Here is a 16722-nt window from a genome sequence, read left to right on the forward strand (position 1 = left end):
GGACAAGGCCATATGCAAAAGGGAAGTTCTCTTCTCCCTTTAGAGAAAAGTAAATCCTTTTTTGATGCCCACTTCTTTCCGCTGGGTTCTCACTCACAGAGATCCTTCATGTAGAACATTTTTTACCACATTGTCTTGGCTTTCCATGCCTGAAATGCTCTCATGGGCTTTTCAGCCAGACCAGGAAGCGTTAAGGACTGATTCTGATGTCAGAATGTTAAAGTGATTATCATTCTATGAGTCTACTGTGTAGACTGCTTCTCAGTTAGAACATTCTCTCCTTTTAAATTCTATTATTATTATTATTACCAGGCACTTGATCCTATTTATATGATCACTCTAAACACTTAATCCTATATGTTCACTTGATTTCTACCTCCTTATTGAATTTTTTATTCATACCATCTATTGCTTTCCTCATTTCTTTAAACTATCTTTATTTCTTGCATCTCAATGAGTTTCCTTAGAATTATTATTTTGACTCTTCAGGTATTTCATATATTTCCTTCAGATCAGGATCTATTTCTGGAGAACTATTCTGTTCTTTTGAAAGTGTCATGTTCCTCTGCTTCTTTGTATTCCTTTTGCCCCAATTTTTATATTTGTGCATTCCTTTTTTTTTTAATGGAGCAGGTTTCATTTGAAACTAATTTTTTGTTTAGATGGAATGTAGAATGAAACTTAGGTTGTTGCTTTGGCCTTGGTTCTGAGGTGAGCCCAGAAATGTAGCTTCTTTTTCTTTTATTTAAATATTTATTTATTTGAAAGGCAGGGTGACTGGGAGAGAGAGATAGAGAGAAGAGATAGAGATGCTCCATCTGGTGATTCATTCCCTAAATCACCATAAAGGCCAAGGCTGGACCTGGCTAAAAGCAGGATCCAGGAGGTTGGAACTCCATCTGAGTCTCCCACACAGGTGGCAGGGTCCCAAGCACTTGGACAATTCTTTGCTACTCTCCCAGGCATATTAGCAGGGAGCAGGATGGGATGGAGCTGGAGAAGCTAGTACTCCAACTGGTACTCTTATGTGATGCTGCCATAGCATGCAGCGAGTTAACCTGCTGTGCTACAACACTGGCCCTGAAATGTAATTTCTGAGTGACTTCTTCAGCAGTAATCTGTGTCAGCAGTGTCTGCCAGTGCCACAGTTGTCTAGTCTGCATTAGCTTGTGGAGCATGTAGTATGACTTTGAAGGTGATGTGTACTTTCAAAATTATGTGTCTTTAGTCCCTGGAGAATTGGGCATATGATACACAGAATGGTCTGTCTCTTTGTCCATTCAGGTAAGCCCAAATAATGCTGGGACTTGTGGCACCTAAAGTTATGGCTCTTAGACTGCGTGAGGTGGATAGGACCTTTCTCAGATTCTCTATTTTGTGTGACTAATACTGGGGCTTATGGTACCAAGATCCCAAGTACCAGAACTGGGAAGACACAAAAGAGAGGAACTTACTCCAGTGCCACAAGTTGAATACGGGTTATTCTAATGAATGCATACTGGCAGATATCAATCTAGAGCAATAGAATGAAGGTAGATGCTTCTTTGGGTCCCAACAGAGTATGTTCAGGTGACTCTGAGGAATATAGTTCCCCCTGGGTTATAGATTAATGATCACAGCCCTGGAGTTGCAGGAAACAGTAGGGTCCCCAATCCAGCTCTCACAAGGGGAATGAGAGTTATGCTGGAGATTGTAGACTGGCAGTTAACAGCCTGAAGCCAAGGAATGCAGATAAGGCCCTCTCAATCCCACAGGTGAGTGCCAGTTACTCCCGAGACTATAGTACCAACAGCAATAGTCCTAGAGTTGAAGGCACAGAGGGGACTTCCCCTAGTTCCCACGTGGCAGGCAAAGGTGGCACTGGGGCCTGTGTTCTGGGCTCCAGGCAGCCTGTGGTAAAAGCTGCAGAAGGGGGTTGGTGAACAGCCCCAAGAAACCCAGGGGGAACTTGATCAAGCAAGTATAGCGCCATGGCTGTGCCCAGAGCTCCTGCATTAGGTCTGCGGAACTCTCATAGCTAAGGCTGCCTCACTACAGCAATATAGGGGGTTGTGACACTTTCTGCTTACCTCTTCCTGGCAAGATGACATCTCCTTACAGGCCAACTGGGGAAAGGGTGGTGGATGTTGGCACTGGGTGGCATGCTTCATGTCCCTCTTTCTACGGGCCCTCAGAGTCTCTGTGGTGTTAGCAGATCTTGCCATTTTTTAATCGAAGTTTTTCAATTAGTCTCCTCAATTCTAATGTTGGATATATAGAATCCTTTTGCTGGCAAGGTGGCATCCCTCAGCTGGGGAGCCAGGTAGGAGCTATGGGTAGTGACAGTGGGCAGCAGTAGTGGCATGCATTGTATTTCTCTCTCTGCTCCTTTGTGGGGTCTCTATGCCATTTGCAGTTCTTGTCACTTCTGCACTGAAGTATTCCTTCAGTCTCCTCAGTTCTAATATTTTATATATAAAACCCTTTTCCCAGCAAGACAGCACCCCCGGAAGGGGTGATGTGGTAGGAGTGGCAGAAGCAGTGGTGTGCTCTCTCTCTCTCCCTCTCTCTTCTGTTTTTCGAAGTTCCCATGCCATTTACTGCTCCACTCGTTTCTTTGCTAAAGCTTTCCCTCAGTCAAGGTACTGGAAATGCAGTTCTTCCACTTTTTCTGAAACTTTTTTTCTAGCTGAGGTGGATAAAGATCCTCTCTATTAAGCCATCTTGATCCCTCCTTCATCGTGACTTTTTTTATTTGACAGATAGAGTTAGACAGTGAGAGAGAGAGAGACAGAGAGAAAGGTCTTCCTTCTGTTGGTTCACCCCCCAAATGGCCAGCACAGCTGGCACTGCGGATCTGAAGCCAGAACCCAGGTGCTTCCTCCTGGTCTCCAATGCGGGTGCAGGGGCCCAAGGACTTGGACCATCCACCCCTGTCTTCCCAGGCGACAGCAGAGAGCTGGACTGGAAGAAGAGCAACCAGGACTAGAACCCAGCACCCATATGGGATGCCAGCGCCACAAGCGGAGTGAACCATGGCACTGGCCCCCATAGTCTGACTTTTGGGAAAGTTTCCTTCAAGTTTTGGGCAGCAGTGGTCCTAGTCTACAAATTGCACATACTTCACCTGGGAAGGGACAATTGCTACATGGTGACACCTGCAGGTCCCAGTCACAAACTCACCTGAAGGTCTCCCAGATGTCCTTCCTACTTCTCTGTCCCTCACTCCATTTTCACATTTATTTCTTTTCTTTGAACACAACTCTTCAGTGCATTCAATCTCTTCCCATCCTCTGAAATATCAAAGGAAAAGACAACTTTCTCCATGCCCACCATAAAGTAGCACAGGGTAGCAGAGAAGGATGTGCAATTTGGAGCTAGAATGCCCAGGTTCAAATCTTGCCTCCTTCATCAACTGGGGATTCTAAAAGTTTCTTAACTTCTCAAAATCTTTTACTTGTACTTTTGAAAAATGAGATGAATAATAGTGTCATAGTGTGATTATGAGGGTAGAATTACACAATACTGATAAAATTGCTAAAGCAATGCCTAGTAGATAGTGTTTACTCATTATGGCTTTTTAAAAAATGAAGTTAACCCTGCTACATCTTTTTGTACATTGACATTTTCTTACTTCCTCAGAAACCATCTTCCATGCGTAGTTACCAATTTTCCCAAATAATTTCAGACTCTATCATGCATGGAAGTGATAGCCAGAGAGTACATGTTTGACCCAAAGTCATGCAAATGGGTAGTGGCAATTTTAGGCTAGAAGTCAGGCCAACTAATTTCTCAGCCAGTGAAACTACTGTGGTGTTATTATATGTCCCACCTTAACATAACTTATTTTATACCCAGTTGCTTGATCAGATGTCTTATACCATTCTGAACTACGGAATGCCTATCTGGTCAGGCTAGTCATTTGACCTGGCATTAAAGGTCCTTTGTAAAACATGTTTCCATTCAGAAATGTTTCACATTCTTCTTGTCAATAAACTATTATCAAAAAAAATTGGGGGGGGAATAAAGCTTTCTTGCATTACAATTATATTACTTTGTATATTCTGAGGTTCTATAGGATTGAGGCTGCTTTGAATCACTCCCAATTTTACCCTATGAGGTCTTACCTCTACTGAATGTCATTATTTGTTCACTGTAAATACAGGGTACAGGGCAAGTCATAAGTGAGCATGGGGTAAATTTCCATGGAATGAAGAAAGAATCAGTGGTAGAGATTCCTTAGACATGCATATTTATTTAACAAGCTTGTTCATTATCTATACTGCAGAGACTAGACAATCCTTTTAAGGGTTGGTCTGGAGATTTCAGGAAAACCTTGTTAAGAGAAATGAGTCTCAAACATTTGATTGCTCTGTGTCTGTGGAGAGAAGAGGAAAGCACACAATATGAGTTAGAACTTTTTAAGGAGGGAATATAATTATAATTGGGTAAGGATATCAGGGCTTGTTAAAAGAAACTGAACTGGCAATAGTTGAGAATGGGATCCATCAGATATTAGCCTTAAATAAGTATTAATTCTTCTGATATAGGAATTAGAGAAGTCTTCCAGAGTGTTAATGCTCTACTCCCAAGATGTACATTTCTGTATTAAAAGGCAATGTGAACAATCTGAGATCAATTCAAAGATGTAGATGATTTTATGTTTAGGAGGAGTGGTTTTGACCTTCAGTGCAAATGACTTGCCTGTGTTGCAGGGGGCACTGTATTCAGCAAAAGCTGCTTCATCTGAAAGAAACAACAGAACAGCTTGAAAATAGGAGCTGCAGAGGGACAGAGTTTTGTGAGAGGCTTTGACACATTAGGACTGCAAACTGTCCTGAGTCACAAACTACACAACTGCAGAAATGTCAGCTTTCTAGGGAAATAGGAAATTTCTACTTTTGATATCTTTGATATACTCCTAGGAGAGAATCACTGTGGGTATGTACACTTTCAGTTATCCTTCCATATTTGGTTATTTTATTCTTTCTTCTTTAAAAAGGATTTGAAATTTATTTATTGAGAGAGAGAGAGAGAGAAAGAGAGAGAGAGAGAAAGAGAGCACAAGAGAGAAATTTTCCATGGTAATTGCTGAGGCCAAAGTCTTGAATGAGCCAGGAATTCAATCCATCTCTCTTCATGTGGGTGGCAGGAGCTCAATCACTTGGGCCATGACCCAGGATCCACATTAGCAGGAAGCTGAAGTTAGGAGCTGTAACTGGGAATGAAAACCAGGCACTCCAAAGTGGGACACAGGCATCTTAATCACCTGGTTAAATGCCTGCCCCCATAAAACATCTTATATTTTTCTCCTAGTCTGAAACACGTGGCCTGTTCCTCTCCACCAATCATAATAATAGCCATATTTTAGTCTTCAACTCAAAAGTTACTTTCTTTGGTCTTAGTGTGATCACTTGGGTTTTGATTCACTCCATATCAAATCTCCTTTTATAATTACTTGTATGCTATTACTCTTCTTTATTGACTTTCATTGCTATATTATCTTTTTTTTTACAGGCAGAGTGGACAGTGAGAGAGAGAGACAGAGAGAAAGGTCTTCCTTTGCCGTTGGTTCACCCTCCAATGGCCGCTGCAGCCGGCACACCGCGCTGATCCGAAGGCAGGAGCCAGGTACTTATCCTGGTCTCCCATGGGGTGCAGGGACCCAAGTACTTTGGCCATCCTCCACTGCACTCCCTGGCCACAGCAGAGAGCTGGCCTGGAAGAGGGGCAACCGGGACAGAATCCGGCGCCCCGACTGGGACTAGAACCTGGTGTGCCGGCGCCGCAAGTGCCGCGGTGCCAGCAACTTTTAAAAGAGATTTATGTATCCTTTTGTAGCACTTGTTTGTAAAACTCTTGGAATATTTTGCATCATTGATAGTCTTATAGATCATTTTTAGAGTAGTTTTATAGGCCAAGAAGGCAAGAAAATTGTCTAGGTGACAGAATAAACTGCAAAAACAACTTAAAAATATTTACCACATTCTAATTCCTTAATTAAGAATTGGTACTTTATTTAGGATTCTTTGTACTATCTTACTCACCTGTCTCATAGTAATCATAGACTGTCACAAGTGCAGGTTTCAGGTTTCTTACAGGGATGTCTTGCAGAACAGTAAAAGAAAAGTTCAACATCTGATTGGTAACCTGAGAAAGGAAAGAGTAACACTCTAGAACCTGGGAGACCTCATTTTTTTCCTTTTACATGACTCTGTTTCATCCTCTGAGAAATAATTCTAAGTTGGCAGATCATGTTCACTTTCAACCTCACTGTGCCTCTAACTGTTCACACATGTGGTTGGAGACCAGGAGTCAAGAGTATAAAACTGAGCAACTAGAGCAGAGGGTCCAAGAGCAGTTGAGAAATTTATGTCTCTTAAATAATTAAAGTAATCCATATACCCCCATAATGTCCAAAGAATGACTCAGTCCATAATAAGAGATCAATTATTTTTAATGTCAGATTGACTCTAAACATATTAATATGTACAAATTATTCAGGAAGCAGACATTCCTTGGGGTGGGGTTCTTGTTTTGCTCATGAATTCAATGCATTATATTATAATAAAACTTTGATTAATATATAGAGAGTGATAGCATACTTGCCATATCCATGTATATTGTCTATAGATAATCTATCTTCTAATTTTTCACACACATATATGTTTAGGTCTGTTGATATAATCACCAACCAACCCTGGGAATGCTTTCTGTCCTTAATCATCACCTCTCGATGTGGCTTCTAGATGATCAGGCTTGTTGAAAAGGGTGTAAGCAGAAATACTCATATTCTCATTTTATTATAAACAGTGCATACCCACTAGCTTCCCTTCATTCTCAGGGAAGCATGCACTGAGGAGAGAGAATTGAAAATATCATCTAGTGAGAACAGAGGGGATGTATGCACTTTCTCACAGTCATTCTTATGACTGATCTTCACATGCCATATGCCTCTCACCTAGAAAGATCAGTAACCTGAGTGTTTTTAGGGAGTCGGTGGGGCTCTCACCTGTTCCAAATAAATCAAGACATTGTTGTTGCTCACTTCTGCCCTGCTCACATGGTTAGATCTTGTAAGCTGAGGAAAAGTAGAGAAATCACCAATGTTACTGATAAATGAAGCCTCTGAGGTTTAAAGAGACGAATGTCCTATCAGACTGAATTCAATAGAAAAATGAATCCAAGATTAAACTTCCCTAAAAGAGTTTGTCTGGTAAAATGAAAATATAGTAAAGAAAATTGTTACTAACACTACATTAGATACAAAAGTTTGACTAAGTCATAGATATTTTTGACTTTTGCTTGAAGATAAAAGAGAAGTATCCTCAAGTTGGATAGTTACTCCTCTGAGATTAGATATGATGATATATTTCTTTACTCTAACTGACATTGATTTCAGTTTTCTCTAAATTTTCACAGAATAAAGACTATAACAGCAATTTTGATATTTGATGCTATCTAACCTTGAGATGTTATTTAACAGTTTCAAATTTCCATTTGCTCTATCCTTAAGTAGAATACAGGATTAATTGATTTACACACGATTGTTATATTTCTTTGTATTGACACCTAGCACAATGTTAAATGTATACTTGGTATCGTGTAAGTTCAATGTTCTTAGATTAGGACCAGTGTTCCTTTGATACAGGTTGACATCAATAAAATTGATGGAACAAAGACAGTAAGCCTCAGCTGGTCTTGCTCACTGCCCAAAAGATCCACAAACATTGGAATTAATTCCTTCCCCTTGAGTTTCAATTGGGTCTCATACCCTATTGCCTTCATACCCTGCCCAGCATTCTTTTCCAGGTTCCCAAGGCCCTACCCCATTGCAGGAATCTACCTTTGCCTGCTGCCTCCTACTGCCACCCCCATTCTTAGCCCTTCTAAAATATAAAAAGGCCCGGCCAGCCCCTGGGGGTCAGGGCCTTCTGCCACATGTTCCAACCTGTGCACACTGGCAGTTGGTCACCCACCTCTGCAAATTTATTTTCTCTGAGTAAATTTGGCCTGGCTGTAAATTCACACACTGCCTCCTCTCTATTCTGTGCCTGTTTTCCTAACAAGAATGCTATGGCTATGGTCTTAAACTGGGGACATGGGAAGCCCAGTATGTATGTAGTGTCTACTTACCATTTTCACTGTTGGTTTCAATGGGATGAAACCAGATATCATTTTTATATCAACAATCACCATGTTGGAGACTTGACGGCTTCCTATGTAACTATAGATACAAAAAGGAAAGAGATACATTTCACTCTATTTTGAATCCTATCTTCTTTTAAGTTCCAGAATGAGTTGTAAAATTTTATCATAAGTTTTCTAATAATCCTTAGGACCTTCCATCCCTGGAAATAGGTAGCCTTTACTGCCAATATGAGTGATTCTCAAAGCATTCCAAACACACCTACAGGATTTCATTAAAACGTAAAAAGCAAAACAAAAGAAAAGAGCCAAAAACAAAAATAGATGCCCAAGCACAGATCTCGAAATAATTAATTGAACCTCTGAGAGAGTCTGCATTTTTAAACAAATTGTACAGAGTATGCTAACCAGAGTTTGGAATCTCTAGTGTATGCCATTTCTTTGCAACTTACATTATTAATATTAATCATGATCTTTTTCTTCATGTGAAAATTATCTTCATAACTAACCTATCATATTCCTTTAGGTAAGAGACCATATCTCTGTTCATATTCTAGGTAGCTTCTTGAATATAATTTATCTTAATAGGTTTTGCTTTTATGAAATATATTGAACTTATTTGTCTGTTGATGGTTGATCAAATTGTGAACATTATTTTCTCTTTTCATTCTAAGATGCATCAGATGTTGTACTCTTGTTCTATTCCCAGTAGAGCTATGAAGAATGTTATTAAATCTTACAGAATTTTAATAGAACAGGAAGACTTTGCACTAGAGATAAAGAAGGATGAGCCATGTTTTAGAGTTATTGAAAAGAATTATTTGTTTTTCAACAATGAAAGTGGGTACTAAGAGCCTTGGAGGCAGATTAATTAGGGTTTATAAACCTACTAATTCTTCACTGTACACAGTGGGGAAGCAATTTTAATGAATAAGGCAAAAACTTTATGAGTTAATTTAAGTATACTTGAGGAGTTCTTGGTAGCTGATAGTCTCACAGCTACATAATAGAGACAGATATTCTTACCTGACATTTATTGATATCTGGAAGCTTGTGTGGGCTTTGGGTCCATCACAGGTGGGGGGTGTAGTCTGTACTTGGAGATCGAATGCAGATTCTTTCTTCTCCAAGAAAACATTGTATTTCAGAGCTGTCTGTTGGATTGATAGATACAAAGTAATTATCTCCAGTCCACGGCATCCCTTAAACTGACACCATTTCATTTCTCTTGACTTGCTCTTTCTTTGTGAGGGTCATAATAAATTGAGATTCCATTTCCAGGAGAGGGTTACAGTTGAATATTTTCAATTTCTCCCGAGTCTTACCTGAATATACACACATCCTTCTCCTGACACTGTTATGTCATACTCTCCAGGAAGGTCTGGCAATGAGACCTGCTGTAATAACAGGCGATTACTGTTTTCTACTTGGAAGTTTGTCGAAAATGTTCCCAAAGACTGGATGGCCACTTTCACTGTCTCGGTTCTAGCAAAAGTAGCTGCTCCATATCTGGACAAAGCATGGAGAGCCACCACCGTGTCCTGAAAGAAATTAGTGTAAAAATCCAAGATAATGTCATCTTTTAGGGGCATGAACCTTCCAGAGTCCATTTTTACAATTATAAATGTGGAGCAGCCGGAGCGGCCGAAGCCGCGGGAGCCGCAGAGTCTGTGCACCAGCACTGGAAGGGGAGGAGGAAAATTGAAGAAGCTCAAACTGCCTCAGTAAAACTTGAGCAAACATCAATCTCTGGAGTTAAGACTTTGGTGGACCTGCGTGGAGAGCATGGAAGCCCACAGTTTGGGACGCCAGTGGCAGACTCCACACACCAGCACTGGAACGCGAGGTGAGCCGAAACTCAATAGCCTGAGACACCGGCAGGCAAGCAGAAAGAGGAGACTAGAGGGAATGACCCAGTGGGGAAAAGTTCACTAGGCTACTAGAAGAGAGAGAGAGAGAAAAAAAAGTGACCAATACGCACACGAGTTTCTCTCCACTCACCTCTCAAAGGTGAGCAAGACAAAGAGCAGGCACCATCTTGGACATATGTAATAAGCAGGGTGACCTCAGGTCTGCACTGGCCCTGAGCCCAGCAGAAAATCCTGACTCTGCGGGGGGGGTGGTGGTGGTGGTGGTGGTGAATTAACAGGAGATTAGGACACAGTGAATGTGTGGTGCAACTGAACTGAGACTGTGAAAAAAACAGATGGTGGGGGAGAGAACTCACGGAATTCACGTGAGTAGTCTCCAGAGACACTACAATTCGGTAACCTTGGCAACCCAGTGGGAGACTGCAGGAGGAGAATTGGAGCCCACACTGAGGGCAGAACAGATTCCCCGTGTGGTCCTTGGAAAAGAGCTTCCAATCTCTGGCTCCTGTGGATAGATCATTTGCCTGCTAACTACCTCCAATTCTGTTCAGCTGTGCGGAATTACTTCCCTTTTGAATCAAAAAAAAAAAAAGAAAGAAAGAAAGAAAGAGAGATTTACCATGCCTAACCTGGGAGGGTCACCTTTGGCACACCCTTAACCTTGAGGAACCAAACAGAGCTCTCAGGCCACACTCATCTCAAGCCTCTAAGGCTCCATCAAAAACAGACAGTCCACTTAATCTAGAGTCATAGTATAACAAGAAAAAACACCACAGTGAAGAAACCAAAGAATATCTCCAATATGCCAAACAAACACAAAAACAGAGGTAATAAGAACAAGGAAGACACTATGATGCCCCCAAATGAAAAAGACACCCCAATTCAAGATTATAAAGATGATGAGATAGAAGAAATGCAAAAAGTGGATCTCAAAAAATTGATAAGAACATTAAGAAGTTCTCAAAAACAAATTCTTGAACTACAGAAATCCTTAATGGACAAGATAGAAAATCTTTCTCTCGAAAATGAAATATTAAGGAGGAATCAAAATGAAATGAAACAACTAGTAGAACATGAAACTGTGATAGTGGTGAGAAATCATAATGAAATGAAGAATTCAATAGATCAAATGACAAACACATTAGAGAGTCTTAAAAACTGAATGGGTGAAGCAGAAGAGAGAATATTGGACTTAGAAGACAGACCACAGGAAAGGATATAGTCAAGCCAAAGAAAAGAAGAGGAAATTAGAAATCTAAAAAATATTGTGGGGAATCTACAGGAAACTATTAAAAAAACCAACATTCGGGTTCTAGGAGTTCCTGAAAGCATGGAGAGGGAGAAAGGAGTAGAAGGCCTTTTTAGTGAGATAATAGCAGAAAATTTCCCGGGTTTGGAGAAGGACAGAGACATCCTAGTACAGGAAGCTCATGGAACCCCTAGTAAACATGACCAAAAGAGATCCTCACCATGACACATTGTAATTAAACTCACCACAGTGAAACAGAAAGAAAAGACCCTAAAATGTGCAAGAGAGAAACATCAGATTACTTTCAGAGGATCTCCAGTTAGACTCACAGCAGACTTCTATCAGAAACCCTACAAGCTAGGAGGGAATGGCGAGACATAGCACAGGTACTAAGAGAGAACAACTGCCAGCCCAGAATATTATATCCTGCAAAGCTCTCATTTGTGAACGAAGGTGAAATAAAGACCTTCCATAGCAAACAAAAATTGAAAGAATTTGTTGCCACTCGTCCAGCCCTGCAAAAGATGCTTAAAGATGTGTTGCACACAGAAACACAGAAACACGGTCATCAATATGAAAGAAGGTAAAGGAAGGAAACCTCACAGCAAAAGATCACAGGGAATTCAAAGCATATATTAGAAAATATCTTTGGCAAATGGCAAGGGCAAAGTTACCACTTGTCAATAGTCACATTGAACGTTAATGGCCTGAACTGTCCAGTTAAAAGACTGGCTTAAGGAACAAAACCCATCTATTTGCTGCTTACAAGAAACACATCTTTCCAATAAAGATGCATACAGACTGAAAGTGAAAGGCTGGGAAAACATATACCATGCCAACATTAATGGAAAAAGAGCGGGCGTAGCCATCTTAATATCGGACAACATAAACTTTACCACAAAAACTGTTACAAGAGACCAAGAGGGGCACTATATAATGATTAAGGGTTCAATTCAACAGGAATATATAACAATTATCAATGTATATGCACCTAATTACAGGGCACCGGTTTATTTAAAGGATTTCTTAAGGGACTGAAAGGGAGACTTAGACCCCAGTACAATAGTACTGGGGGACTTCAATACTCCACTCTCAGAAATAGATCAACATGACAGAAGATCAACAAGGAGACAGTAGATTTAAATGACACTATAGCCCAAATGGATCTAACAGATATCTACAGAACTTTTCATCCTACACAGAATGCATTTACATTCTTCTCAGCAGTACATGGAACCTTCTCTAGGATTGACCACATACTAGGCCATAAAGCAAGTCTCAGCAAGTTCAAAAGAATTATAATCATACCATGCAGCTTCTCAGACCATAAAGGAATGAAGTTGGAAATTAGCAACTCAGGAATCCCTAGAGCATAGGCAAACACATAGAGCTTGAACAACATGCTCCAAAATGAAAAATGGGTCATAGAAGAAATTAAAACAGAAATCAAAAATTTTCTGGAAGTAAATGAGGATAACAGCACAACATACCAAAACTTATGGGACGCAGCAAAAGCAGTGTTAAGAGGAAAGTTTATATCAATAGGTGCCTACATCAAGAAATTGGAAAGGCACCAAATAGATGAGCTTTCAATTCACCTCAAGGATCTAGAAAACCTACAGCAAACCAGACCCAAATCTAGTAGGAGAAGAGAAATAATTAAAATCAGAGAAGAAATTAACAGGATCGAATCCAAAAAAAAAAAATACAAAAAATAAGCCAAGCAAAGAGCTGGTTTCTTGAAAAAATAAACAAAATTGACACCCCATTGGCCCAACCAACTAAAAAAAGAAGAGAAAAGACCCCAATCAATAAAATCAGAGATGAAAAAGGAAACGTAACAACAGACACCACAGAAATAAAAAGAATCATCAGAAATTATTACAAGGACTTGTATGCCAGCAAACAGGGAAACCTATCAGAAATGGATAGATTCCTGGACACATGCAACCTACCTAAATTGAACAAGGAAGACATAGAAAACCTAAACAGACCCATAACTGAGACAGAAATTGAAACAGTAATAAAGGCCCTCCCAACAAAGAAAAGCCCAGGACCAGATGGATTGACTGCTGAATTCTACCAGACATCTAAAGAAGAACTAACTCCAATTCTTCTCAAACTATTCAGAAGAATCAAAAAAGAGGGAATCCTCCCAAATTCTTTCCATGAAGCCAGCATCACCGTAATTCCTAAGCCGGAAAAAGATGCAGCATTGAAAGAGATTTACAGACCAACATCCCTGATAAACATAGATGCAAAAATCCTCACTAAAATTCTGGCCAATAGAATGCAACAACTCATCAGAAAGATCATCCACCCAGACCAAGTGGGATTTATCCCTGGTATGCAGGGATGGTTCAATCTGCGCAAAACAATCAACGTGATACACCACATTAACAGACTGCAGAAGAAAAACCATATGATTATCTCAATAGATGCTGAGAAAGCATTTGATAAAATACAACACCCTTTCATGATGAAAACTCTAAGTAAACTGGGTATGGAAGGAACATTCCTCAATACAATCAAAGCAATTTATGAAAAACCCATGGCCAGCATCCTATTGAATGGGGAAAAGTTGGAAGCATTTCCACTGAGATCTGGTACCAGACATGGATGCCCACTCTCACCACTGCTATTCAATATAGTTCTGGAAGTTTTAGCCAGAGCCATCAGACAAGAAAAAGAAATTAAAGGGATACAAATTGGGAAGGAAGAAGTCAAACTATCCCTCTTTGCATATGATATGATTCTTTATTTAGGGGATCCAAAGAACTCTACTAAGAGACTATTGGAACTCATAGAAGAGTTTGGCAAAGTAGCAGGATATAAATCAATGCACAAAAATCAACAGCCCTTGTATACACAGACAATGCCATGGCTGAGGAAGAACTTCTAAGATCAATCCCATTCACAATAACTACAAAAACAATCAAATACCTTGGAAGAAACTTAACCAAGGACGTTAAAGATCTCTACGATGAGAATTACAAAATCTTAAAGAAAGAAATAGAAGAGGATACCAAAAAATGGAAAAATCTTCCATGCTCATGGATTGGAAGAATCAACATCATCAAAATGTCCATTCTCCCAAAAGCAATTTATAGATTCAATGCAATCCCAATCAAGATACCAAAGACATTCTTCTCAGTCTAGAAAAAATGATGCTGAAATTCATATGGAGGCACAGGAGACCTCGAATAGCTAAAGCAATCTTGTACAACAAAAACAGAGCTGGAGGCATCACAATACCAGATTTCCGGACATACTACAGGGCAGTTGTAATCAAAACAGCATGGTACTGGTACAGAAACAGATGGATAGACCAATGGAACAGAACAGAAACACCAGAAATCAATCCAAACATCTACAGCCAACTTATATTTGATCAAGGATCCAAAACCAATCCCTGGAGTAAGGACAGTCTATTCAATAAATGGTGCTGGGAAAATTGGATTTCCACGTGCAGAAGGATGAAGCAAGACCCCTACCTTTCACCTTACACAAAAATTCACTTAACATGGATTACAGACTTAAATCTACGACCCAGCACAATGAAATTATTAGAGAGCATTGGAGAAACTCTCCAAGATATAGGTACTGGCAAAGACTTGTTGGAAAATACCCCAGAAGCACAAGCAGTCAAAGCCAAAATTAACATTTGGGATTGCATCAAATTGAGAAGTTTCTGTACTTCAAAAGAAACAGTCAGGAGAGTGAAGAGGCAACCAACAGAATGGGGAAAAATGTTCGCAAACTATGCAACAGATAAAGGGTTGATACCCAGAATCTACAAAGAAATTAAGAAGCTCCACAACATCAAACCAAACAACCCACTTAAGAGATGGGCCAAGGACCTCAATAGACATTTTTCAAAAGAGGAAATCCTAATGGCCAACAGACACATGAAAAAATGTTGAAGATCACTAGCAATCAGGGAAATGCAAATCAAAACCACAATGAGGTTTCACCTCACCCCAGTTAGAATGGCTCACATTCAGAAATCTACCAACAACAGAAGCTGGAGAGGATGTGGGGAAAAAGGGACACTAACCCACTGTTGGTGGGAATGCAAACTGGTTAAACCACTATGGAAGTCAGTCTGGAGATTCCTCAGAAACCTGAATATAACCCTACCATTCAACCCAGCCATCTCACTCCTTGTAACTTACCCAAAGGAATTTAAATTGGCAAACAAAAAAGCGGTCTGCACCTTAATGTTTATTGCAGCTCAATTCACAATAGCTAAGACCTGGAATCCACATAAATGCCCATCAACAGTAGACTGGATAAAGAAATTATGGGACATGTACTCTATACAATACTATACCACAGTAAGAAACAATGAAATCCAGTCATTTGCAACAAGATGGAGGAATCTGGAAAACATTATGCTGAGTGAATTAAGCCAGTCCCAAAGGGACAAATATCATATGTTCTCCCTGATCGGCGTCAACTAACTGAGCAGCAAAGGGGAAACCTTTTGAAATGAAATGGACACTATGAGAAACAGTGACTTGATCAGCTCTTGTCCTGACTGTTGATGTACAATGTAATACTTTATCCACTTTAGTATTTTCTCTTTGTTTTGTTCTAGTACTATTGGTTAAACTCTATGATTAACACTCAATTATTCTTAGCTGTTTAAATTTTAACTGAAAAGTGATCCCTGTTAAATATAAGAGTGGGAATAAGAGAGGGAGGAGATGTACAATTTGGGACATGCTCAATCGGACTTGCCCTAAATGGTGGAGTTAGAATCATTCCAGGGGATCCCAATACGATCCCATGAAAGTGGCATGTACCAGTGCCATCTCACTAGTCCAAGTGATCAATTTCTGTTCACAATTGATCACACTGATAGGTCTAAGAGTCAAAGGGATCACACAAACAAGTCTAGTGTCTAACACTAGCTGATAGAATCAAAAAGGGAGAGAACAATCCATCATGGGAAGCAGGATACACAGTAAACTCATAGAATGGCAGGTGTCCTAAATAGCACTCTGGCCTCAGAATCTGCCCTTAAGGCATTCGGATCTGGCTGAAGAGCCCATGAGAATATTTTAGGCATGGAACGCCAAGACACCCTGGAAAAAAAAAAAAAAAGGAAGACCTAAATGGAAGATCTCTGTGAGTGAGATCCCAGTGGAAAGAATGGGGCCATCAAAGAAAGAGGTACCTTTCTCTGAAGGGAGGAGAGAACTTCTACTTTGACTATGACCCTGTCGGAATAAGATCGAAGTCGGCGAACTCAAAAGGCTTCCATAGCCTTTGCAACTCATGACTAGAGCCTAGGGAGATTACTGATGTCATAAACAAGAGTGTCAAATTGTTAAGTCAACAACATGAGTCACTGTGTACTTACTTCTCATGTGGGATCTGTCTTTAGTGTGCTGTCCAATATGAAGTAATGCTATAACTAATACTGAAACAGTATCTTACACTTTGTGTTTCTGTGTGGGTGCAAACTGA

The 16722-nt window shown here is 40.1% G+C and overlaps 1 protein-coding gene across 1 annotated transcript in view; it reads right to left on the reverse strand.

The window, feature by feature from the left end:
• Window positions 1-469: 469 nt before the first annotated feature.
• Window positions 470-16722, reverse strand: part of LOC100353846 (alpha-2-macroglobulin) — a 61729-nt gene continuing 45476 nt past the window's right edge. The window contains exons 30-36 of the mRNA XM_008259804.5: window positions 9453-9668; window positions 9154-9281; window positions 8116-8206; window positions 6992-7060; window positions 6027-6129; window positions 4684-4725; window positions 470-4357 (exon numbers count right to left, since the gene is read on the reverse strand). Coding sequence (XP_008258026.3) covers window positions 4335-4357; window positions 4684-4725; window positions 6027-6129; window positions 6992-7060; window positions 8116-8206; window positions 9154-9281; window positions 9453-9668 — 672 coding nt within the window. The 3' untranslated portion in view covers window positions 470-4334. The remainder of the gene's footprint in view (window positions 4358-4683; window positions 4726-6026; window positions 6130-6991; window positions 7061-8115; window positions 8207-9153; window positions 9282-9452; window positions 9669-16722) is intronic.

This window comes from Oryctolagus cuniculus, chromosome 9 (genome assembly GCF_051225735.1).
Source record: "Oryctolagus cuniculus isolate XC-2025 breed Fujian yellow rabbit chromosome 9, ASM5122573v1, whole genome shotgun sequence".
In the NCBI taxonomy this organism is placed as follows: domain Eukaryota; kingdom Metazoa; phylum Chordata; class Mammalia; order Lagomorpha; family Leporidae; genus Oryctolagus; species Oryctolagus cuniculus.